Source organism: Artemia franciscana, chromosome 10 (assembly GCF_032884065.1).
Source record: "Artemia franciscana chromosome 10, ASM3288406v1, whole genome shotgun sequence".
Lineage (NCBI taxonomy): Eukaryota > Metazoa > Arthropoda > Branchiopoda > Anostraca > Artemiidae > Artemia > Artemia franciscana.
In genome coordinates this window covers 11,960,609-11,988,479 of record NC_088872.1, presented here as the reverse complement: position 1 = coordinate 11,988,479, position 27,871 = coordinate 11,960,609, and the positions used below count along the sequence as shown (strand labels likewise).

At 33.4% G+C, this 27,871-nt stretch overlaps 1 protein-coding gene across 2 annotated transcripts in view; it reads left to right on the top strand.

Annotated features, from left to right (window-relative positions):
- LOC136031792 (glutamine-dependent NAD(+) synthetase-like) overlaps nucleotides 1-27,871 on the top strand; it is a 131,112-nt gene that overhangs the window by 62,514 nt on the left and 40,727 nt on the right. For both annotated transcript variants that reach the window (XM_065711577.1, XM_065711578.1), the window contains exons 6-9: nucleotides 1,907-2,156; nucleotides 11,320-11,561; nucleotides 21,668-21,783; nucleotides 26,501-26,669. In XM_065711577.1, the coding sequence (XP_065567649.1) occupies nucleotides 1,907-2,156; nucleotides 11,320-11,561; nucleotides 21,668-21,783; nucleotides 26,501-26,669 (777 nt within the window). The remainder of the gene's footprint in view (nucleotides 1-1,906; nucleotides 2,157-11,319; nucleotides 11,562-21,667; nucleotides 21,784-26,500; nucleotides 26,670-27,871) is intronic.

Sequence of the window (27,871 nt, the reverse complement as noted above, 5' to 3'; positions counted from 1 at the left end):
AGTTAAAACCATATATATATATATATATCTATATTCACAGGTGGGACATAGGGACACAACTACAATGGCGCGTAACTATTATGGCGCGTAACGACTTACGCGCGCGGGGGGGCTTGGGGGGGGGCGCGAAGCGCCCCCACCAACTAGGTGTTGGGGTGGCGCGAAGCGCCACCCCAACAGCTAGTATATATATATATATATATCATTGTGAGCTTAATCTTCGAAGAAAGTAAAACTCTAAAAAAAGAATCCTATATTTTCTTTGTCAGTTATAAATACATTATAAATATATAAAAATACACATTATATATATATATTATATATAAATATATAAAATTATAAATATACACTATCACCAGTGTGCATGTCTTACGCCAGGACAGAAAAATGTCCAATTATGATTAGTTACATCGGATAGAATAATTCTAACTGCACTGCATATTAATTTAGGACTTTTTGAGAACTTTGCAAAAAATGAAACTAAACGGTGATGGATTCCATTATTTGAAGAAAAATTTCCTTGGTGTTAATGATGGAAACTTTAAGGAGGCATTTTGTGGGCCCCCAAAAATGCAGCTTTGATTGCTGATGTAAATTCCGATGGCTTTTTAAGCCTATGTGAAATTCAGCATGGAATGCATTTAAATTTGTTGTCAATGTTTTGGGAAATCTTACAGCCCATAGTTACTACCTAGATCTGATTAATTTATTGGCAGTAAATTAAAATTAGGACGGAACATGTCTCTGAAGATTTTATTTCTTGGACTCTCACCTCGACTTTTTCCTTGCTAATCTTGTTGCTGTTAGTGACGAATAGGGAGGGTGTTTTAATCAGGACGATTCTAAACATGTAAAATAAATACCAAGGACTGTGGAATGAACACTTGCTTGTTGATTACTGTCGTTCATTGAAGAAAGATGACCTTGTTGCCAAAGACAGCACAACGTAAAAGGCAGTTAAGTTTGAGTTTATTCCTTTATTATTCCCCCCCCCCAAAAAAAAAATTTGTAACCTAGTGTCTTATTTAAATTAGTTTGTAATCAGAATTCTTAGAACGCAAATATATGAACTCACGGCTTAATCTTCGAAGAAAGTTAAACTCCAAAAAAAGAATTCTATGTATTCTTTGTCAATAACTCATTTTCTCTAAGGTGATAGAGTACCTTAAAGGATCACCATATCTCACGTATTATAAACCTTTTTAGTATATGTAACCAAACTGTTTAGAATTGATTGGGTGCACTTGCCTTAACTTGTGCAGTTTAGAAAAGAGATCCAAATAAACGACAGAAACCAAAAGCTAATACCTAGTTTTGTGGAGATCTTAGAAAAGCCATTTAATTCTCTCACTTTGTGCTGGAAATAGAAATATTCCATTTAATGAAATTTAAGTCATCAGAAAATACGAGTTTTTTTTCGACTAAACGGAGCAGAATTTTCTTTTTAAATTTCAGGAAAGAGCAGTCCCTAAAATTGTTCTTGTATATCTGCTAGGAAGAATACTAATTTTCTCCTCAAAAGAATTGTCATTTGAGTGATTCGGAAGCTTTGGGAGTTCCCTATAGCGCTACCATTTTTGATTGATAAGCTTGTCGACAAAAGAAACGTAAAATTTCATTATTTTTTTCTCAAATTTCATAGTCAAGCCAGAGGTTCTAGATAGCTATATATGATGGTTAGTCCCCTGGGAAAATTTGCTATTGGGCTCTTTGTCTTTTTGACGGTCAGCTGATACTGAGGCTCGTAAATGATTTTAAGGTACCGTGTCCTCTTGTCATTGAGACTTGTTCTTTATTGTTTGAAGATCTAAGCCAGACATTTGTAAAAGTTAATAAATATTAATGATTATCATGATTTGGAACATAGCGATCACAAACCGACTACTCCGACCTCTATATTTTTTAGTACTCACGTCGAGATGGGTCTAGATGGCGTGGAGATAATTATCAACGGCTCTGGATCTCAGTTTGAACTTCGGAAAGCCTATGTTGCTGTTGATTTAGTTAAAAGTGCCACATCCAAGTCTGGAGGCTGTTATCTTTATTCAAACTTTCGAGGCTGTGATGGACAAAGGGTATACTTCAATGGTGGATCTTGCATCTCCTTGAATGGAGATATCTTGACAAGAACTCAGCAATTCTCTCTGGATGAAGTGGTAACTATTTCATAGATTTAGAAAAGGGGTGGGAAGTAAGGTCAATAAAGAAAAAGAAGATGATGGTAAAAATCTAGGATTAATACCCATGGTTTATCCTTAGTACCAATAAATAAAAAAGAAACAAATAAAAACAAAGTAAATCATAAAGAAAAAAAGACATTTAATTATTTTAACTGTTAACATATGATTTTGAATGCGCGCATACGGGGAAGTGTCCAGAAATATGGAATCATCTCGATAAGCTGAATAATTGGCGACGGCAACTGTGGTTCGGTCCAATATAGACTGAATTATAAAAATCAGTTCAATATAAGTATATCAGAGAACCTTACTGTAGTGGTTTCAAGCTTCTATCTACAGAATTATGGAATTTTGCATTTTCTGCCAGAAGAAAGATCACGGATGCGCGTTTATTTATTCATTTTTATTCATTTTATCGTTTATTTATTCATTTGTGTTTGTATTTTATTCATCTATGTGTTTTTTGTATTTCTATGTATTCATCCATTTTTGTGAGTAATTCTCATGTGAAACTAATTATGTGATATCAAACACTTCGTGGTAACGAACTGTAAGTAAGGAGCGACCCGGCTCAATAGTAACCGAAACTCTAAAAAATGGAATTTTGATACCAATAGATACATCAAAAGAATTGGAATTTTGCTGATTTTAAATATGTTATAAGTTTTACTAAGTTTAGTCTTACCCATCAAAAGTTACAAGCCTAAGAAAATTTGCCTTATTTTCGAAAAAGAGGGAAACACCCCCTAAAAGTCATAGAATCTTAATTGAAGTCACACCATCAGATTCAGCTTATCAGAGAACCCTGCTGGAGAGGTTTCAAGCTCCTATCACGGATGCGTGTGAAATTTACACGCATCGTGAAAATTTTGTAGAGCTGAAAGTAAGAAATAACATTAAAACTTAAAGCGAACATAAATTATTACCTATAACTTTTAAAGATCTTTTCTTTCATTCATTTCAGTCATTTGAGAATTGCTCAACTTGTGACTCTCATTTTCATAAAAATAGTTTTTGACCTCTTTGGCCGTTTTATTACTATGCCTTAAAAAGTTTTTTTTTTTTTTTTTAAATAGAGTTGTAACAAAGCGTCAAACTTTAGCGTAAAGAGCGCAGTTTTGAGGAGGGGACAGCCCCTTTCATATTCGGAATAATTTCTGTTCGTTTTTATGGCACTTGGTATTAACCAAGTGACATATAGCAATCGCAAATTCTGTCGGTCTGTCGGTCCCGGTTTTGCTACTTTAGGCACTTCCAGGTAAGCTAGGACGATGAAACTTGGCAACGTATCAGGGACCGGACCAGATTAAATTAGAAATAGTCGTTTTCCCGATTTGATCATCTGGGGGGGGGGGGACTCGTTAATTTGGAAAAAATAGAAAAATTGAAGTATTTTTAACTTACGAACGGTTGATCAGATCTTAATGAAATTTGATGTTTGGAAGGATATCGTGTCTCAGAGCTGTTATTTTAAATCCCGACCGGATCTGGTGACATTGGGGGGGGGGGGGGATTTGGGAAGGGGAAACCTAAAATCTTGGAAAACACTTAGAGTGGAGGGATCGGGATGAAACTTGGTGGGAAAAATAAACACCAGTCCTAGATACATGATTGACATAACCGGAACGGATCCGTTCTCTTTGGGGTAGTTGGGAGGGGGGGTTAATTCTGAAAAATTAGAAAAGAATGAAGTATTTTTAACATACGAACGGGTGATCGGATCTCAATGAAATTTGATGTTTAGAAGGATGTCGTGTCTAAGAGCTCTTATTTTATATCCCGACTGGATCTGGTGACATTGAGGGGGGGGGGGAGGGGGAAACCTAAAATCTTGGAAAACACTTACAGTGGAGGGATCGGGATGAAACTTGGTGGGAAAAATAAACACAAGTCCTAGATACATGATTGAAATAACTGGAACGGATCCGCTCTCTTTGGGGTAGTTGGGGGGGGGGGGGGGTAATTTTGAAAAATTAGAAAAAATGAGATTATGAAATCTCGGAAAACACTTAGAGTGGAGGGATCGGGATGAAACCTGGTGGAAAAAATAAGCAGAAGTCCTAGATATCTGATTGACATAATCGGAACAGATGTTCTCTCTTTGGGGTAGTTGGGGGGGGGGGGTTAATTCTGAAAAATTAGAAAAAATGAGATACTTTTAACTGACGAAGGGGTGATCGGATCTCAATGAAATTTGATATTTAGAAGAATATCGTGTCTCAAAGCTCTTATTTTAAATCCCGACCGGATCGGGTGACATTGGGGGGAGTTTGGGGTGGGGGAACCTAAAATCATGGAAAACGCTTAGATTTGAGGGATTGGGATGAAACTTGGTGGGTAAAATAGGCAGAAGTCTTAGATACGTGATTTAAATAATTGGAACGGATTTCCTCTATTGGGGGGGGGGGTTAATTCTGAAAAATTAGAAAAATGACGTATTTTTAACTTACGAAGGAGTGATCGGATCTTCATGAAACTTCATATTTAGAAGGACCTTGTAACTCAGATCTCTTATTTTAAATCTCAACTGGATCCAGCGTCATTGGAGGGGGGGTAGTTGGGAGACCGGAAATCTTAGAAAATACTTAAAGCGGAGAGATCAGGATGAAACTGGATGGGAAGAATAAAAACCTTTCTAAGATACGTGACTGACATTACCGGATTGAATCTGCTTTCTTTGGTGGAGTTGATAGGGGGGGGGGGGTAATTTTGAAAATTGAGGTATTTGTAGCTGACGAAGGGGTGTCCAGATCTTATTGAAAATTGATATTTAGAAGGATCTTGTGCTTTAAAGCTCTAATTTTAAATTCCGACCAGATCCTGTCACATTGGGGGGAGTTGGAGGGGAAACCAGAATTCTTGGAAAACGTGCAAATCAGGGTATTTTTATCTTACGAATAGGTAATAGGATCTTAATGAAATTCGATATTTAGAAGGAATTCATGTCTCAGAGCTCTTATTTCAAATCCCGACCAGATCTTTTGACATTAGGGGGAGTTGGAGGGGGAAATCTTGGAAAACACTTGGAGTGGAGGAATCAGGATGAAGCTTGGTGGATAGAATAAGCAAATGTCCTTGATACTTGATTGACGTGACCGTACTGGACTCGCTCTCTTTGGGGAAGTTGGGGGTCAGTGATTTGGCGAGTTTGGTGCTCCTGGACGTGCTAGAACGATAAAAATGGGTAGGCGTGTCAGGGAGCTGCATAAATTGACTTGATAAAGTCGTTTTCCCGGATTCGACCATCTGGGGGGCTAAAGGGAGAGGAAAAATTAGAAAAAATTAGGTATTTATAACTTACGAGTGGGTGATCGGATCTTAATGAATTTTGATATTTAGAAGGACATCGTGACTCAGAGCTGTTATTTTAAATCCTGACCGGCATTAAGCCTCTGATTTTCCTTTTAAATCAATCTATTGATTCTTAGGATTTTGTTAGAGCTCATACCATATGAGCTCTTGGCTCTTAGCTCTTCTTGCCTCGTCACAAGTGCCATATGAGCTCTTAGCTCTTGTTAGTTTTAATGTCGCTCCTTACTTTCAGGGAAAAAAACTTGTTTTTATTATTTCATTGGTTAATAGCTATTTCGCTGATTAGAGACTATCAGCACGTACTTTTTGTAACCATCACATTTCCCTTTTATTTAGTTTCCTATTTGTCTGGGATTTAATGATAGCTCCTATTTTGCACCAATACCGTCTGTTTTATTTTTCAGCCTTTTATTTCTTTGAGTTTAGTAACAAAATTAGTCTTTTTTCTTCTAGTTGAGGAGATATCTTTTTTTCCAATAGAATAAATGTAATTTGTTATAACAATGTTTTACCATCTTATCGTACCTTCTGTAGATGTTTATAATCCGTGCTCATGTGAAATGTGAAATGTGAAACTGATTCATATGATGTTGCTCAATAGCTACCATGCTAATTAGGGAAAATCAACCCGTACATCTCAGAATCAGCATTTATATCCTCTGTCGATTGTGATATTTTATTAACAAATTCTATAGCAACCGTGACAATTAAAGAATATCAATCTGCCCTTCTCATGATCAACATTTGTTTGCCTTGTCGATTTTAACAATATATGCTTTTAATATAAAATAAAATTTACGATGTTATATTTATGAGAATTTCAGATATGAAACTAATTGCTCGATTTTGCTGAATAGCTACCATGCTTATTAGGGAATATTAGCCCATACTTCCCATAATGAGAGTCTTTTTACCCTGATTTTAGCAGTAGATACTTCAAATAATATGAAATAAGCTTTATGATGTGATATTTTATGAGAAATTCAAATATAAAACTAATTATTCGATTTTGTTGATAGCTACCGTGCTAATTAGGGAATATCAGCCCATGCATCCCATAATCAGTGTTTTTTTTCATGCTTATTTTAGTAATTGATGCTTCTAATATGAAATAGACTTTATGATGTGATATTTTATGAGAAATGCAAATATGAAACTAATTGATCGATTTTGTTGATAGCTGCCGTGCTAATTAGGGAATATCAGCCCATGCATCCCATAATCAGTATTTTTTCATGCTTATTTTAGTAATTGAGCTTCTAATATAAAATAAACTTTATGATGTGATATTTTATGAGAAATGCAAATATGAAACTAATTGTTCGATTTTGTTGATAGCTACCGTTCTAATTAGGGAATATCAGCCCATGCATCCCATAATCAGTATTTTTTCATGCTTATTTTAGTAATTGAGCTTCTAATATAAGATAAACTTTATGATGTGATATTTTATGAGAAATGCAAATATGAAACTAATTGTTCGATTTCGTTGATAGCTACCGTGCTAATTAGGGAATATCAGCCCATGCATCCCATAATCAGTATTTTTTCATGCTTATTTTAGTAATTGAGCTTCTAATATAAGATAAACTTTATGATGTGATATTTTATGAGAAATGCAAATATGAAACTAATTGTTCGATTTCGTTGATAGCTACCGTGCTAATTAGGGAATATCAGCCCATGCATCCCATAATCAGTATTTTTTCATGCTTATTTTAGTAATTGAGCTTCTAATATAAGATAAACTTTATGATGTGATATTTTATGAGAAATGCAAATATGAAACTAATTGTTCGATTTCGTTGATAGCTACCGTGCTAATTAGGGAATATCAGCCCATGCATCCCATAATCAGTATTTTTTCATGCTTATTTTAGTAATTGAGCTTCTAATATAAGATAAACTTTATGATGTGATATTTTATGAGAAATGCAAATATGAAACTAATTGTTCGATTTCGTTGATAGCTACCGTGCTAATTAGGGAATATCAGCCCATGCATCCCATAATCAGTATTTTTTCATGCTTATTTTAGTAATTGAGCTTCTAATATAAGATAAACTTTATGATGTGATATTTTATGAGAAATGCAAATATGAAAATAATTGTTCGATTTCGTTGATAGCTACCGTGCTAATTAGGGAATATCAGCCCATGCATCCCATAATCAGTATTTTTTCATGCTTATTTTAGTAATTGAGCTTCTAATATAAGATAAACTTTATGATGTGATATTTTATGAGAAATGCAAATATGAAACTAATTGTTCGATTTTGTTGATAGCTACCGTGCTAATTAGGGAATATCAGCCCATGCATCCCATAATCAGTATTTTTTCATGCTCATTTTAGTAATTGAGCTTCTAATATAAAATAAATTTTATGATGTGATATTTTATGAGAAATGCAAATATGAAACTAATTGTTCGATTTTGTTGATAGCTACCGTGCTAATTAGGGAATATCAGCCCATGCATTCCATAATCAGTATTTTTTCATACTTATTTTAGCAATTAATGCTTCTAATATGAAATAAACTTTATGATGTGATATCTAATGAGAAAATCAAATATGGAACTGATTGCTCGATTTTGCCGAATAACCACCATGCTTATTAGGCAATATCAGCCCATAATTCCCATAATGAGCGTTTTCTCATGCTGATTTTAGCAATTGATGCTTCAAATAATATGAAATAAGCTTTATGACGTGATATTTTTATGAGAAATTCAAGTATGAAACTAATTGTTCAATTTTGCTGATAGCTAACGTGCTAATTAGGGAATATCAGCCCATGCATTCCATAATCAGTATTTTTTTCATTCTTATTTTAGCAATTAATGCTTCTAATATAAAATAAACTTTATGATGTGATATCTAATGAGAAAATCAAACATGGAACTGATTGCTCGATTTTGACGAATAACCACCATGCTTATTAGAATCAGCCCATAATTCCCATAATGAGCGTTTTCTCATGCTGATTTTAACAATTGATGCTTCAAATAATATGAAATAAGCTTTATGACGTGATATTTTTATGAGAAATTCAAGCATGAAACTAATTGTTCAGTTTTGCTGATAGCTAACGTGCTAATTAGGGAATATCAGCCCATACATCCCATAATCAGTATTTTCTCATGCTGATCTTAGTAATAGATGGTTCTAATATGAAATAAACTTCATGATTTGATATTTTATGAGAAATTTAAATATGAAACTAATCGCTCGATTTTGCTGAATAGCCACCATGCCTATTAGAGAAAATCAGTCCATACTTCCTACAATAAGTATTTTCTCATGCTGATTTTAGCAAGAGGTGCTTCAAATAATGAGAAATTGTATGAATTCTAATATGATATGATATTGTATGAGAAATTCTAGTTTTAAACTAAGCGTTTGCTTTTTTTGCATGTTTGCTATACTAATTAGAGAATTTGTTGTGAATTCTGGGTAATACGGTAGGCTTGAAATATAAAAGGAATATTTGAATGCTCAAATTGACAAGACTGAACAAAACGTAGAAAGAAGGAAAGGAACCTCATATGAAGTGACGTCTGATAAAAAATAAAAAGAGAAAATGCATAGAATACAAATTTTCTGAAAATATTGCGAAGGCACTTGTTTTGTAGATGCCTAAAAATGTTGTGAGCACACTAATGTATGCATCCTATATATATATATATATATATATATATATATATATATATATATATATATATATATATATATATATATATATATATATATATATATATATATATATATATATATATACATATATATATATATATATGGATATTTATATTTTTTACCCTATTGAAATTAGTCGCTAGGCGGAACAAAGTCTAATATTCTCTACTCCTATGTATTTTTGATATTTTAAATGAGGAAAGGAGCCTATAAGGAAATATTCGTTTTCTTTGGGTTCTTGTCCGTTCATCTTTTTTTATGTAAGGCTAAATGCTTATTACCGTCATTATCGACATCTGCTTTATATGCTACGACAAAATCGTTTGTTTATATGTTATAATTAGACTGGAGGAAAAAATTCGGGGCTTCTATTAGTTGTTGCTTTTTAAATTGAGGAAATAAATGCAAGGAACAATTTATGTCTCATTTATTTTTAATCTGTTGTCTGGTTTTTCGATTTGGTAAAGTGGAAACTTACAAATCCCTGTATATGTTAAAAAAACAAAACAAAGAAAAATAAAAAAGACACCCATATGCAGCTATTCAGTTTTTGTTAGTAGCGGACATCAAATTATAAAAAAGAAATGTGGGTGAAAAAAAGATAGAACACGCGACACCAAACAGCTTAAGAAAATGTAATCTATAATTTGTAAAAGATAATCTGAAAAAACAAAAAATAGGAAACAAAAATTTTTTTGCGTTAAAAAACAAAAGAAGCAACATAATATTTTTTATGTTAAAAACAAAAAATGGGAAAAAACATTTTTTGTGGTAGAAAGTAAAAAAAGGAAAAAAAAATTTTTGTGTTAAAAAAACAAAAGAAAGGAAAAATGGAAAAGACACCCATATGCAGCTATTCAGTTTTTGGTAGTAGCGGACATCAAATCAAAAAAAAGAAACGTGAATGAGAAAAATAAAGATAGAACATGCGACACCAAACAGCTTAAGAAAATGTAATCTGTAATTTGTAAACTATAATCTGAAAAACAAAAAATAGGAAAAAAATTTTGTGCTAGAAAACAAAAAATTGGAGAAAAACATTTTTTTGTACTAGAAAACAAAAAATAGGAAAAAACATTTTTTTTTATTAAAATACAAAATAACAGGAAAAATGAAAAAGACATCCATATGCAGCTATTCAGTTTTTGGTAGTAGCTGACATCAAATTATAAAAAAGAAATGTGGATGAGAAAAAAAAGAAGATAGAACATGCGACACCAAACAGCTTAAGAATATGTAATCTGTAATTTGTAAAATATAATCTGAAAAACAAAAAATAGGAAAAAACATTTTTTGTGCTAGAAAACAAAATATGGGAAAAAAACATTTTTTTTGTGTTAAAAAAACAGGAAAAATGCAAAAGACTTCCATATGCAGCTATTCAGTTTTTAGTAGTAGTGGACATTAAATTAAAAAAGAAACGTGGATGAGAAAAAAAGAAACGTGGATGAGAAAAAAAGAGATAGAACATGCGACACCAAACAGCTTAAGAAAATGCAATCCGTAATTTGTAAAATATAATCCAAAAAAATTGTGCTAGTAAACAAAAAACGGGAAAAAATATTTTGTGCTAGAAAACAAAAAATAGGAAATTTTTTTTTGTCTTAAAAAACAAAAAAAAAGGAAAAATGGAAAAGACATCCATATGCAGCTATTCAGTTTTTGATAGTAGCGGACATCAAATTAAAAAAAAAGAAATGTGGATGAGAAATAAAAGATAGAACATGCGACACTAAACAGCTTAAGAAAATGTAATCTGTAATTTGTAAAATATAATCTGAAAAACAAAATTAGGAAAAAAAAATTTGTGCTAAAAAACAAAAAGTAGGAACAAAAATTTTTTATGTTAAAAAACGAAAAAGGGGAAGAAAACATTTTTTGTGCTAGAAAACAAAAAATTGGAATTTTTTTTGTGTGGTAAAAACAAAAAACAGGAAAAATGCAAAAGGCATTCATATGCAGCTATTCAGTTTTTATTAGCAGTGGACACCTAAAAAAAAGAAACTTGAATAAAAAATCCACAAAAATAGATTAAAAACATATGACACCAAACAGCTTAAGAAAATGTAATCTATTATTATATGCTTATCTATTATTACGTTAGATTGATATCCTGTTTCTCATATCCATAGGAAACTGTAGCTGCAACAATCGACCTTGAGGACATTCGCGTTTATCGAAATAAATTTCGTTCGAGAACGCTTACTGCTTCTTCCTCTCCGAGTTACCCAAGGATCAAAGTTGACTTTGCATTAAGCTCTCCAAGCCATCTTGAAGGGTTTCAAAATTTAACTTTACCAATAGTCTGGGAGTATCATACTCCTGAAGAGGAAATCTGTCTGGCTCCAGCTATTTGGATGTGGGACTACTTAAGGTCAGTATATTGTTTGCATTGACTGTGAACAGACTGCATCACGTCTGCACGGTCGTTTCTAAGGTAATCTTAATAAAATAATAGTCTTAACTCTAATGAGATCCTTTGCAAATTGTAAAAAGTCTAATTTCATGATTTATTATCGATCTTTCGAAAACTGACTTCTATTCTTTTGGATTCTCTGGTTAATTCATTATCATTTTGTGAACTTGTTTGTTTTAATGTGGTCATTTCGGGTGATATTTTTGGAGGTATAGTAAGATCCAGTTGGCAATAAAATAATAATATTTGAAATAAGAAATAATGTAAGCAGTTGACCTGGTTTTCGTATCTTTAAATTTGAAGTACAAAGGGCACCAAAATAAATCCTTTTCCTTCCGTGGATCCACATTAGGTCTATTGATACCTACTTACCTTTATTGATTAGGTCTACTACCTAAGGTCAGTCTGTTGCCTGTGCATCCTGTTAAGAATTTGTCATGTGCAGTTGTATAACACTTAAGTAATGACATTTTAACAGACACACAGAAAAAACACAAAGTGACTGTTTTTTTTTTTTTTTCTACGATTCTATACAACAGCCATCTTTTGTGATATTCAAGAAGTAAATGACAATAACAAATAAAAATATACAATAAAAAAAAGAAGGCAAATTACGAGAGTTTTGATGCTATCACTTTATACAAGCTTGGTTAAGAATGGTTATACAAACTATAGATTTAAAAAATGCTCGCTTTTTTGGCGGCTAGTGTTGTATGTTTTTTTTTGTAAATACAGGCTGAGTTCTACCTCTAAGAGTATCAAAGAGCCACATATGTGTTAATAAATAGAAAAAATGATAAAGACACTTATATGCAGTTATCCAGTTGTTGGTTGTAGCGGACATCAAATTAAAAACAAAAGAAATGCGGGTGATAAATCAGTTAAAATAAGTATAAAGCATATGGCACCAAATTGCTTTATTTTGAATATGTATTTGTCTTTGGAAATAAAAAGTAATGTTTAAATTCTTATATACGAAAAAGTGCTGTCAAATTTAACTAATTATTTTGTTAACTAATTCAATTATAAACCAATGAACTAATTAGCCTATTTTTTCACGGTTCAGTTTAGCAACACTGACTTAAATTTGAAACTTTCTAGAAATTTTTATAATTTTGTACCAACCAAAAGAAAAAAAACTTAGAAAATTGCTGTTTTAAGGTATGAATAGGCCTAAAATAGTTCCCAGGTAAAAAATGTTTGTATTTTGTGTGTTTTTTACTTATAAAATTGCTTATAGTTAGTTAGAAAATCTTACAAAATTTAAAATTGTTTAGAAAATCTTGGAAAATTGATTAGAAAATCTTAGAAAATTCATGTTTTCAGGTATGAATTAACCTAAAATGGTTCCTAGGAATTTTTTATTTATTTTTATGTCCTTTTTACTTCGACAATTGCTTAGAATTGATTAGAAAATCTTTGAAAATTCCTGTTTTCAGGTATGAATAGACATAAAATGGTTCCTGGGTAAAAAATCTTCTATTTTAATGTCCTTTTTATTTCTAAGAATTGTATTTCATGACACATTTTATAGTTTCCTATTTCTAACTCGTGTTTATAGGATTAAATTTGAATTAGCCAAGTCTCTGTTAAAGAACGTGCTATTGTTTGAGTTCCGTTTTATCTAGTTGTAGCTTCGCAAAAAGTTCAAATTTCTTCTTAACTAATTGTTTTATACTAAGCTTTACCAACTTGATTCAACCAAATTGAGTCCAACTCAATTTGAGACATTTTCAATATACCAGCTCCGTCTCTGAATCCTGAAACTTTCAAACATAATTGCTGCGACTCCAGATCTGATTCTGAGCTGTTATACTTCTCTTTGTGTTAAGGCCCCTTTTCTTCCCTTTTTGTAAAAAGTATATAGTTTTGACAAATTCTATTCTAAATATAATTTTAATAACCCTGTTAGTAGCTAATATTTTTCTTATAAATCTTATATTCTGTATTTCCAGAACTGCTTCAGATTGAAAAAGAGGTGTTTTGTCATTTTGTATATAATGTATTTGCAAATATTATATTTATATTTGTCAATAGTGATACAAATAGTTGAATAATAATTGAATAATAACAGTTGAATAATAGTTGAATAATAAATAGTTGAATAATAGTTGAATAATAATAATAATAGTTGAATAATAGTTGAATAATAATAATAATAGTTGAATAATAGTTGAATAATAAATAGTTGAATAATAGTTGAATAATAAATAGTTGAATAATAGTTGAATAATAATAATAATAGTTGAATAATAATAATAATAGTTGAATAATAGTTGAATAATAAATAGTTGAATAATAGTTGAATAATAAATAGTTGAATAATAGTTGAATAATAATAATAATAGTTGAATAATAGTTGAATGTTTCTGTAGTGGTACTGTAGTACTCGTGCAAAAAAAAACCTATTCACTCTAATTACTTCACAACATTAATTGTTTTAAATTATATTTAATATTTTATTATTATTATTTTTTATTAGGAGTATTTGCCTTGACTCCAGGCATTGTGTGCTTCCATAACTCAGGCTCCTAAGGGTCTTATACTATTTCTGTTACTCCGACTTCGACTCCATTCAGCAAAAATTTACTACAAGTTTGCTCCATGCAAAATATTACGTTTAAAATTTACTCCACAACTCTGACTCCAAAGCCTTGGTTTTGTATGATGGAAGAGTAATTTAGCCTTTGCCTTTACCTAAAAGACAAAGTTTTATTAAGGGTTATCTTTTGCTAAGAGATGCAATATTGCAAATAAGGCAATATTAGACCCAAGTATTAAATGTAAATAGACGCAATATTGCAATATTGCAACTATTACGATGTTCCTAACTTCAGTGTTTCATTTATAAGATATACGAGAAATCATTATAGTTAGTTATAAACCTTTTTTTTTAATGGAAATTCATTTAGATACAATGATGTTTTGTGATCATCCAGGTGTGGTTACTGGAGGGCGGAATCATCTGGGGTGTTATTTCCAAGGTGTAATTAACTTGGCTGCGATTGTCCCAGAACTTGGGAAAACATATAAGCTAACTATTCTGCGGTACTATATCATCAGTGTGCTAGGTACCACCAGAAAATTTTATAAGTCGAATCCTAAGTTTCCAGCAGTTTTGGGGTGCTGGTACGTGAGTTTAACGGTGACATAGACCCTGGCACAGACTGAACGTTTTCACATCGGTAAAATGCCAAAACAAAAGAAAAAGAAAAATTTCTTATTTTTATTATGGCAACACTGTTTTTATATGAAATTGTAAAATTCTCATAAAAATTACGATTTTGCAAATCACAATGAGATTTTATTAATACCAAAATTCAGCTAGTGCTAATTTGAACCAATCAGATTTTTAAAAGGATTTTCTGATTGGTCGAGATATTATATGAGAAATTCGGATTGATTCTAAGTGCCAGCTAAACTTCGGTATTCTTAAAATTTTGTTGTGAATGGGACTTTACTCTTTTCAGTATCTTTTTTAAATTTTAATTCCATTAGAGCATTCAGATTCATTGAAATCTTATAATTATTGTGTTTATCCTGCATAATTATGGATATACTACGTTGTGGCTGTGGTATATGCAATATAATAATAATAATAATAATAATTTATTTGTGACCCACTTGAAACAACGGAGTATAAAAACAAACATACAGAAAAAAAAGCAACTGATAACACATTAAATTATTGTAGAAAACATTTTAGAAGATCATGAAAAGGGTTAATAGTAAAATGTATCGAGTCGGATAGTTTCTGGTGTAGCACTTTAAGTTTATTTAATATATCTGGAGCCCCGAAATTTGTTACCATATCACTGTTCTTGTACCAGGGAGGAAGATACAACTAAAAACGGAGGAAACGAAAATAAGATGACTTGAGAGCCTTTAAATCTTTTCTTTTTAAAACAGGATACAATCCAGAGAGATATAAAACCGAGTGATCACAAAAGCAAGAATAAATTTGTGAAAGGGCTTTGCGGTTGTATTTCCCCCTGTTTGCAACAATTTTAGAATAACCCACTTGAAGTTTAACCTTAGCATCAGAAACAATTTTATTACGAAAAGAGACTAAATTGTTAGTAAGGGTAATGCCCAACCACCTTAAAGAAGCCACGCACGGAACGCTAAATTCAGAACAATTAAGTCTAGAAGATTGGTTAGGAGAAGGACCAAAATGAAGGAATTCACATTTATCAGGGTTAAGGGTTAGACCTACATTCGAGAAAGCAGTAGAGATAGAACGAACAGAAGCCGAAAACCCAGATTTAGTTCTACTAATGAGAAGAATATCGTCTGCATAAACAACATATGAGACATTTGAACTACCTAAAAGGTAAGTTGTTGGAAGACTATTTAAAATATCAGCAATACAAATTTGAAAATTGATGGAGATAAATTCCACCTTGTCTCACACCTTGTCTTACGGAGATCTTTAACATAGAAGGATCAGAAGGAGAACATTTAACATGAAGGAAAGAATGACCATACCAAAATTTTAATAAAGAAACAATAGAAACATTCACTCCACCTTTAAGCAAAGAAAACAGGGCTTGGGAGTGAACTACAGAATCAAAAGCCTTAGATAGATCTAAAGAACAAAAATACAGATCATAGCCCTTCCCGGAAGCATCAGAAAGCAGAGTAGAAAGAACTTTATGGGCATGCTGACATTCCAGACCCCGCTGAAAACCAAACTGGTTAACTCCAAAATTTATATTATCTGTTATAGAAGGGAGAAGTAAATACTCAAGGACTTTGCTTAAGGTACAAGAAACAGTGATAGGACGATAAGACGAACATGAAAATGGATCTTTCCCCCTTTTTAAAATAGAAGTAACTGTGCCACACAAGAAACTGTCCGGCACGACAGAACAACACAAACACATTTGAAAAAGTAGTTGTAAATGCGATATTAAAGGGGGGCAATCAGGTTTTAAATGATTCACTGATATTCCATCGGTGTCAACTGACTTATACTTAAGCCTTTTAATAGCCAGGTAAATTGAATCAGCAGATATCGGTAATATATCCTGCTGAGATAGAGCAGACGGTAGCATACGTTTCAAAACAGCTGAAAAACGTGAATGAACTGCATAATTAATCCGGGAAAAAATAGCAGTATAATGCGATTCCCAAGCTGACTTAGAAATATAATTGCCAGGACCATCACCAATAATCTTACTAGAATTTAAAACTTTCTTCCAATCACTTGGATTTGATGGAAAATCAAGACCCCGAAATCGGAGTACACGAAGGTATTTCTTATAAGCAGATTTAGTGCGATTTTTAATACTGAAAACAATACCAGAAGCAGGCCTTCCGCATTCTGACCATATACGCAACCATAACTTTGCACGGTTCTTATCGGCTTCAACTCTGAACCATTATTCCACACAGGTTGACAAGTCCCTAACCTAACTCGTTCACAAGGGACAGCACAGGACTCAGCGTTTTTCAAACACGAAATAATTTGAGAATAGTACAGGTTAATATCAGCAACCACATTTTTCACAGGCACCCGCGTCTGGAGCAAATGAAACGGAATACGAATAGAACTAAGTAGTTTAGCAAGCGTCACACTGTAAAGGGCAATATTTCCACGATTCCAATTATACTTGTCGAAACACCGTGAGGGCTTAGGAATAGAGGAATATACAGGAACATCAGATAGGGAAAACGTAAATGACATCGGTATATGATCAATGTCTTGTTCATCCGTAAGGACATGCACTTCAGAAATACTGAGACTTGGCGAACAGATTACATGGTCAATATTTGATACACTTCCTGAATGATGAATGTAAGTGTAGGACTGATCCTTTGGCACAATTTTATAATCCGGAACTAAATATAACAAGCAGTCAGTTCTGGCCGAGCTGTCTAAAATATTGCAGTTCAAGTCACCAACAATCAGATATGTAAGTTCGGAATCAGCGAATTGCTTCACAGCTGAGCATATTGAGGAGCAAGCTTTAGCGAACCGAGTCATAGAATCAATTCCACGTGCATTATATGGCAAATAAGTGTTAGTTATAACAGTATTGCCTAACTGGATGGCAAGAAAATGATCGTTCGAGCATAAGCAAGTGGGATTTAGACCACTTAAACTCCGCTTCACAAAACATGCAAGCCCTCCAGAGGGCCTGCCAAAAGTTGTGCGGGCATTTATAAAAAATAACTGATGTGATGTACTTCGTTGTAGGAAACTGGAACTGGTAAAAGAGAGCAGGTGTTCTTATAAGCAGGCTATATCGTAATCATTTATGAACTTGTCGATCACAGAGGCTTTATCCTTAGTGCCATTAATATTAAAAGAGAGTAGGGATATCGAGCGAGCCATCACTTGGCAGCAGAAATCACTTTTTTAAGGTCCTGTTTTTAGTCCTGTTTTTAGCAGCCGAGCCTTTGACAATAGATCTGTAAACTCAATCTTGACAACTGTAGAGGCACCAAGACGACTAGCTAATGCTATGCCTGGCTCACTGCAGAATTGGTCAACATCAAAGTCAAGAGGAATTCCTTTAGCAATTCCAAGTATTTTTTTGTGACAATCCTAGTCGCACAAGATGTTACCGTATTTTTAATTGAAGAGCAAAAGTCATTCATTGCAGATTCGTCTATATGAACAATCAGTTGTCTTTTTTTGCTTTTACACTACTAACACATTCATGACCAGTAACTTTATCCAGCATTTCTTTTCTTTTGATTGGATTGTCAAGTGAAGCAGGGATCTTGGAAACCACAATAGTCGCCAGGACATTTGGCTCAATAAGTTGAGGAAGGGCCGGAAAATGGTTATCATAAACTTCCGCACGAGATGCAACAGCATTAAGGAATTTTTCCATTCGCGTGAGCTTCGAGGATAGATGTGAAAACATCAGGTCAGGAACCGAAGGAACTTCATTAGCTGACAAGATAATATACGTATGTACGGTTAAATCTTCAGAATCACATTTCGCCAGCAGCTCAAGAATATCACGTAAATGACTCTGTGTAGCCTTATTTCCTGCACGTCTTGGGCAAATTTCTCCAGGCAAAACTTTGTTCCAAAAAGCAGACTTTGCAGCCGCAACAGCAGCTGCATCGAAGAATTCCAAGGCATGCCGAATAATAAGATCATCACCAACACCATTATTTCGGCTAAACTACAAAAAGTTCAGAACTGGCAAATAAACCAGTTCTCCGCTCGCCATTATTCCAGAGCGACTATCACCCATTTTACTGGTGTTTTCCTTACGAGAAAAGTAAGGGAAGTGTTGAGGGTTGGCTACCTTGTCCCCGCAATTTAAGGGGCACGCCCGGTGGGTACCACGACTCTTGCTACCAACTCACTCCCCTCCCCTTCTGCTTACTTTTCTCTCGCCACCTCTATCGGAGCGTGATTGCCTATAAATATCGGAATTCCTAATTATATTCTTACTGCTTGATGGCTAAATGAAGTGTCTAATTTCTTGTTAAAAAAACTAGTCAGACAGGTTTCGTAAGAGATCTTCATTTGTCGAGAGATTGCAAAATAAGTTAATAAAAACTTGCCAAACAGCTTTGTTTAAAATCCAGAAAAAAGTTATTATTTAGTTGTTCACGGAACAAAATCTGTATGAAGACTTGTATGAAGGGTTGTGGTATTACGGGTTGTGGCATTTGTAGCATAAAGTAACAGCCTAGTGCTACCATGCGGATTAACCTCTATTGGTCCCATTTTTCGTCACCATCATCACCACTTAAACAGCTTTTACTGTTACCTCAAATATCCCGAAAATTGTCCATTGAGTAAAACCCTTCTTGAACAAAAAAATAATGGAACTTTTAATTCTTGTAAGTCGATTTTATATTGGCTGAAATTTAAAATTATATTCTAAAAATGCTTATAAACTGAAGTTAATAGACTCTCTAGACTAATCCTCAAGTGGCACTGAACTCATATATAACTGTATTAGCACTCAGATTAATATTTGTACGCGAATTCTATGGAATTTCTATGAGGATTTTTTTTGTGTTTTTTTTTGTTATCCCTCCCTCTTATCATTGTGTGGCATTTGGAGGAGATATGTTTATGTTACGTTTTTGTCAATAATTTTTATTAAATAAAAAAAAAAAATGCTAAATTGAATCACTTACATGCTACTGGTCAGACTAATGCAAAACTGATAAGAGATTAAACTCGAGCTAGTCTTTAAGAAAAAAAAACTACTGCCATCAAGCGTTACCCAGTAAAATCATTGATTCAATTTTATTAAACTAAACATTTTTAGTTCTTTTTTTCTCTTTGTTTGAATTTCGCTTCAAGTTCGGCTAAAGCTAATGAAATATATATAAACTATTTTCTCACCAAGCTTTATATGTAAGACTATTAGTGGAGGGAATGGAAAATTGGAGCAGAGGACGAGCCTTCGCAGTGTTGTGTTGATGTCAGACAGCTTGGTATTATACCAAATAAATACCAAAATAGGAAAGTTAATAAATTGTTTAAAGATTTGTGTACTTTTAAAAACTAGCCAATACTTTGCACACTACCCCCGTCTTAACCATTTTTCTATTGATGAAGACAGCATCAGCAATCTCTACCATATTAATGCACAATATCTAATAAAAATAATTCTACATTACTGTCGAATATATATATATATATATATATATATATATATATATATATATATATATATATATATAAATATATATATACATATATATATATATATATATATATATATATATATATATATATATATATATATATATATATATATATATATATATATATATATGTATGTGTGTGTGTGTGTGTATGTATATTATGAAAAGAGAAATCGCCAATGCAACAGCACAAACACATAAAAAAAAGGAGACAGAAGGAGAAAAGGAAGACTGTTTTCCTAAATTAGTGATTAATATAGACCAGCACTTAAATGAGGCCTTAACCCTACTCATCCATACAATCACATAGGTCAAACAGCATAGCCATACACAATCAACCATAAAGAATAATCCATGGACAGGCAGTCATGTCGTCAATAAGTATAAGTCGTCATTTACCAAACAATAGAAACAATAAAGACAAATAATTCAGAGGCAACAACCCAACACAAGGGCTCATCAGGAGAACACACTTGCCTATAGTCTTTCGGCACTTTAAATTCTCTACCCAGTCAAGTGTTGTGCCTACCACAGAATATCCATGGCATCCCCGTGTCAGGTATCACCCCCAAAATAAATGCCTAAAAAAAAAACAAAAAAAAAAAAAAAAACACCAAATGTAGAACAACCAAGTAACACCAAAACAAGCTTATCCTGTTAATATAATCCTCTTTTTAGCAACAATAGGTAAACTAAATATGATAAATTTTACCAAATCACAAATATTAACACATTGCAAAAAACCTGAATGAACTAAACAATTATAGAATTCATCTTTACCATGTGGCTATTTAAAAATATATATATATATATATATATATATATATATATATATATATATATATATATATATATATATATATATATATATTTATATATTTATGAAAAATGAAAACATTTTTCGAGCCATCATTTTTATGACATAGCAAACATTCTTCTTTACGGCTAACTAATTTATTTTGTGACAAAGGGAAATAAAAACTGGGACGTAAAAAAACAACAACGAAAACGAACGATTACCAACCGCGTTGATGTTTGTTACATTCCATGACGCTTTCAGCAGAACACAAGTGAAATTATTTGTCTTAAAAAAAAATGTTTAGTATAACCCTGAGTCATATATTACTGCGCAAAAAAAAAAAAAAAAAAAAAAAAAAACAACAAACAACTAATAAAGTGTCTTTGGTATACGAGCATAAAGAGTACTGTTACCCGTAGGTTTCGTTCATTTTAGAAAATGCCCTGCAGATTGAGCATTTAGAATTGGGGATGGCGAACCCCCTCTTATTGGCGAGTTCTGTATTCAAATCCCTCTTTGCCTCCAAAATTAAGTGTGTGCATGTGTCTGTATATGGTCAAAATAAGCTCAAATAATGAAGCTGGAAACCTGAAAACTGCTATTTGTCGCTTACTGATTCTTTGCTTTTCAGACGATCTGTGCAAGGTGGCTTTTTTCTACCCCTTAGTGGCGGTGTTGATTCAAGTAGTTCAGCCACTCTTGTCTTTTCTATGTGCACGCTAGTTTTCAATGCTGTTGAGCAGGGAGGTAAGTGTCAGCTCCTACCTCTGGAGTTAAGCTCTTACCTGGAGGTAAGCTTTTGAAAGCTATCAGTTTCTGTTGATTTATAGCATTTACTTAACTCTAAGTTCTATTTTACAGCGCAAACTCTGGATACTCCTACAATTCGACATGTTCTGTTTCGTAAAAAGAAGAAGAAAATAAATCGGCTGGATGTTCATAAAATATTCATAAAGATGTTCATTACATTTATCAAAAGGATCCAATAAGTAGCGCATCTCTTAGCCGACTTAATCGTTAATTTGTAGTGTTGAATTTTCACCTGAAGGAATCAACAAGTTTCTGAGGAAATCACACTCTCATCGAGACGGTTCAAGATGGATGTGTAATGCTGAATACAACTTTTTTTGTAGCCTTGACCGTTCCTTATTCAGATAATCTAAGAATGTTATTCGCCTACGCCTTAGCCTTTGCCACTTTGGCAGACGGTGTTTAAAGGTCAGGTACTGAATACAGCTACTTTCAATCTCGATCTTTCCTCTTTCAGATAATCTAAGCTTGCTGCCCGCCGGTGCCACTCTTATAGACAGTGGTAAAAAACGGGCCTGTCAAAAGAGCCCAATAAGTTGCTAGTCCTTTACTGGGTTTTGTCCGCAAATTTGTTTGTATTTGTGGAATTTTTACCTGAAGGACTCGACAGATGACTGATGAAATCACCCTCTCCCTGAGACAGTGCGAAATGTATGTGTAGTGCCGAATATAGTTATTTTCCAGCTAGATGTTTTCTCACTCCGATAATCTAAGCATGCTGTTTGCCTACGTCTCTGTCTTTGCTGCTTTTGATAGACGGTGTTAAAGTACCGGAAAATCAAAAGAACCCAATAAGTAGCTAGTCGTTTACATGGTTTAATCAGTAAGTCTTTTCGCGTTTGTTTAATCTTCACCTGAAGGAGTCAACATGTGTCTGTGAAGTCACCCTCTTATTGAAATGGCTCAAGATAGATATTTGGTGCTGAATACAACTATTTTCCAGCTAGATGTTTCCTCACTCTGGTAATCTAAGGATGCTGTTTGCTACGTCTCTGTCTTTGCTGCTTTTGATAGACGGTGTTAAAGTACCGGAAAATCAAAAGAACCCAATAAGTAGCTAGTCGTTTACATGGTTTAATCAGTAAGTCTTTTCGCGTTTGTTTAATCTTCACCTGAAGGAGTCAACATGTGTCTGTGAAGTCACCCTCTTATTGAAACGGCTGAAGATAGATATTTGGTGCTGAATTTTCCAGCTAGATGTTTCCTCACTCTGTGGTAATCTAAGGATGCTGTTTGCTACGTCTCTGTCTTTGCTGCTTTTGATAGACGGTGTTAAAGTACCGGAAAATCAATAGAACCCAATAAGTAGCTAGTCGTTTACATGGTTTAATCAGTAAGTCTTTTCGCGTTTGTTTAATCTTCACCTGAAGGAGTCAACATGTGTCTGTGAAGTCACCCTCTTATTGAAATGGCTCAAGATAGATATTTGGTGCTGAATACAGCTATTTTCCAGCTAGATGTTTCCTCACTCTGGTAATCTAAGGATGCTGTTTGCTACGTCTCTGTCTTTGTTACTGTCATAGACGGTGATAAAGTGCCAGGCATCAAAAGAACCCAATAAGTAGCTAGTCTTTTACCGAGTTTAATCAATAAGTCTGTTTGCATTTGTTGAATCTTCACCCGGAGGAATCAACAGATGTTAGATAAAATCATCATCTTATCGAAACGGTTCAAGACGGGTGTCTAGTGATGAATACAGTTATTTTCCAGCTTGATGTTTACTTAGATAATTACTTAGATAATTCGAGCATGCTGTTTGCCTACGTTTCTGTCTTTGTTAGTGGTATAGATGGTGGTAAAGTGCTGGAACATCAAGACAGCCCAATAAGTAGCTAATCTATTACCAGCTTTAATCAGTAAGTGTGTTTGCGTTTTCTGAATCCTGACCTGAAAGAATCAACATATGGCTGATAAAATCACCCTCTTATCAAAACGGTTCAAAATACATGTGTAGTCTTTGTTGCTTTGAAAGACGGTCGCAGTAGGCCAGGTATATCATAATAATCTGTTAATCAGCTAATCTTTACCCGGTTTAACCAGTAAGTTTGTGCACATCTGTTGAATCTTCACCTAAAGGAATCGGCAGATACCTGATAAAATAAACCCCTCCACAAGACGTTTCAAGATGTATGTGAAGTGCTGAATACAGCAATTTTATATCTAGGTAGTTCTTCATTCAGATAATCTTATTGGGTTGTGTGTCGACTTTCCTGTCTCTGTCCACTTTAAGAGATGGTGGCAAAAGGAATAAAGGCTGCTCGGAAGATGGCGAGTTGATGTAGCTGTAAAAAAAAAAAAAAAAAAAAGAAAAAAAAAAGATTATTGATGTCAAACTAAACCTTGCATTTAAAGATACAGTTGTTCTTTGACGATTGCATTGCATGCTCCTCTAGCGCTGTTCTGGGCCCCTTGAAGTGATGCGGCAGGGTTCCAGAAGTTCCATAATAAAGCGGGTAGTCATATTTGCTGACATTTATTATGGTTTTTTTCTCGTATCCTTTGTTTCTTTTTTACTTCATCTGTTTTAATTTTATATTTATTATATCACATTTTTCATATCGTACTCTCCCCGATTCCGCATGCTTAGTGTATTTTCCCTTTATTGAGCTTTTGTAATAATATATGAATAGAAAGAATGCAAGAAATTGCCTCTTATGATAGAGAAGCCACAAGTCCTCTTTAATCGTAATTATAGACAAGCCCATCAGAAGCCCATAACGTACTCGTAGATTTTGATAACTCAAACATGCGGTCTTGTATGATTATGCATTTTATCATGTACTATTTTTAAATTTGGGTTGTTTTAACATAATACCCAGTACACTATTTGTGGGAGAGACTACATAATTAAGTCAGCCTTATTTTTTTTTATGTTTAATATATAAATGGAGCTTCAACTAACAATAGAAACTGAGTCTCTAGTACCTGATACTTAGGTATTAGCCAATTAAAACCAGTTTTGTCAAACAGTTCGTGGTAATGAACTGTAGTAAGGAGTGACGTGACTCAATAGTAACCGAAACTCTAAAAAACGGAATTCGGATATCAATAGATACATCCAAAGAACCTGCTTATTATACTGACTTCAAATTTAAACCCACCCCCTAAAAGTCAATGAATCTTAATGAAAACCACACCGTCAGATTCAGCGTATCAGAGAACACTACTGTAGAGGTTTCAAGTTTCTATCTACAAAAAAGTGGAATCTTGTATTTTGTGCAAAGAGCGGCATATTGAATCGAAATTAAATTTGATGGGGATTACCTGCTGAGACTTTTTGCTTCTCGGCTCCAATTTGTATCAAAAATATGTAAAAGAATAGAACTTGAATTTTACCTCATTTAACGACTTTTTTTTACCTCGTTTATTAAAAGGTTCCAAAGGGTTCTAAGGCGTCTCTAAAGGGTTCGAGTTGAATCCTTTAAATGTTGTTGCTTGTGTAAAATTGACCCATAAGTCATAGTTGATGTAACACTTCATAAAACCTTGGTATTAGAGATTTAAATTTATTGGGTATTTACTGTGCACCGCCTTTTCTGAGGTGATCAATGCTGGTGTTGCTGGAACATTCTTCAGGCTTCTGCTACGTATTTTTCAAATTTTTCATGTGTTAGTTCAGTCTATGTCTTTTCGATCTCGATAGAGTCTTTAGCTAAGACCTCGTTATGTATAGCAGTTGTATTTAAGTTAATATATCCGTTTACCGAGAGCAATAAGGTGGCGAGGCTAATTTTTTGACAGGGCTTTGGTTTATAAAAGTTTCTACAGACGCAAACTTGTCTTTGCAGCGATCATGGTTACCCAGTTAATTTGAATAACAAATCGTTAATTTGACGTAAAATATGGGAATGAAGTACAACTATTTCAGGGGGTTTTAACATGAACTGACTTTAAGTATCGTCATTAGATGGCGTCTTGCATAATATCTTTTCATATAGTATTTTCTTCTTGTATAATATCTTTTTAGATGACATTTTATATGACTTTTACATATCATTTTATGTGACACCTTTTTAAACATCTTATTTTAGAACTTTAGATAATAAATCTTTACTTTAGACATCAAACATATTTACCTGTTAAACATAATATTAAACATCCTATGATATTATGTACTTGATAAGATATTAGACAACTTTTGTTTAAATAAAAAATAAATACGTAAGATTTTATTCGCGCTTTCGTTATGGAACGAGTAAAAATTAAAATTTATTAAATATAAAATAGATTGTCCCCCTTATTACTAAGTCTCCCAAATTTTTTATAGGAAATCCAACTTACTGAATTCACTGCTGGTTTTACATTTAGATCTGTTGAGTGTTTTAGGGGGGCGGGGTATCCGCTTTATTTGTAAAATTCCTATTTAGATTGCAACTACTGCTGCAACCATGATCAGGCATATTTCCTTACGGAAATGGATTTTTGCAGGGTACTCTCACACTTACTCAATATTATAGATTTAGAATCAGTGTAAGAGCTACATTATTTGTTTGTTTGCCTACATATTTCCCCTAGATCTTAGTTGTTTTTTTTTTGTTTTTTTAATTCTCGTTTAGCATGGGATGGGTCGCTCATTAATTGATGAACACTAATTTATAAATTTAGTTATGTATATCATATTAAATACCTTCTCTTTTTTTATTCCGTGTTATAGACACACAAGTTCTATCAGATGTTCGTCGAATAGTTGGAGATGGGAGTTATAAGCCAAACAGTCCAAAGGATTTGTGCAATAAACTATTTGTAACTTGTTATATGGGCAGTGAGAATTCTTCCAGAGAAACCCGCGAAAGAGCTAGCGATTTAGCAAGAGATATTGGAAGGTAGGCCCGTTTTTATTTTTTTATTAAAATTACAGAGAAACTTCCTTAAAGAAAATCTGTCTTTGACACATATTTTTTCTGTGAAATTACAGAGAAACAGATTCTTTATCTTAAGAAATACCGTGAGTCAAAACCTTTTCACTCTTTTTACTGGTTTAAAATCTCATACAGGAGTCTCATAACTTGCTTATGTGAAAACTCAAGTTCTGTGTGAGAGCTTGTTTACTGAAAAATGCCGCACAGAAACGTCGACCGGAAGCTTCCAGTCCATTTCATTGATTATATATACCATCAGATTAGGTTAGATTAGCTGATAATTGTATCTTGGGGTACGTCCAAAACCTTAAAAAGCCTGACAAAGCTAACTCCTCGCCAAACTTACAAGAGCTTCTTGAGCACAACGAAGCATCAGTTATGCATCGAAGCGAAGCATTTTATAGCATAAAAAAGATTAGGATATTCACTTCCCCCGCTGGCACACGCTTACGAAAATGTGCCGCAGACAGAAATTCAATAAAATTAAATTACACTTTTTACAACAGAATTGTAGGAAAGCAGTCTCTCTCCCTCTCTTGTTTAACGCCGTTTGATTTAAAAAAGAAATTCGAATAGACAAGTACTTCGTCTGCTATTTTTGATCAAAGTGAACCACCCTAGTTGAGTGGATTGGATGCTTGACTTGTAATCCTATCTCCTTCGGGAGTAGGATTGAGTCTTCGTTTAGCGAGAGGAAAAGGTATTTCTGATTGAATTGTCAAGGAAAAATCCTAACCACTTAAAAAAGATACGACACTAGAAAAAATTGCCGACAGTAGATGGCGTTAATTTCAGTCACCATTATCTTTCTGCCAAGATTGTTTTTAATTAGTAGTTCCCAGCACTTGCGGATTTGTAACCATAGGCATAAAAAAAAGGCAGTTTCTACAAAATAGTAGATGCAGCTAATGCTAAATTGTAGATGCAGCTGTAATGCAGCTAATGCGTCAACCAGGATTAAAGACAAATGATTTGATCACCAGTCAGGAGCAAGAATAATATTCAATTTATTATTAATTTCATTTAATATTACTAGATAATATTAATATTAAGCGATGATAATTCCACAAAATCTCATATTAGTAGGTGTTTTTAGATAGATTCAGGAACGCTTATAAAATAAATAAAATGTTGTAGTACAGGCACATGCAAAGAAAATTCAAGGA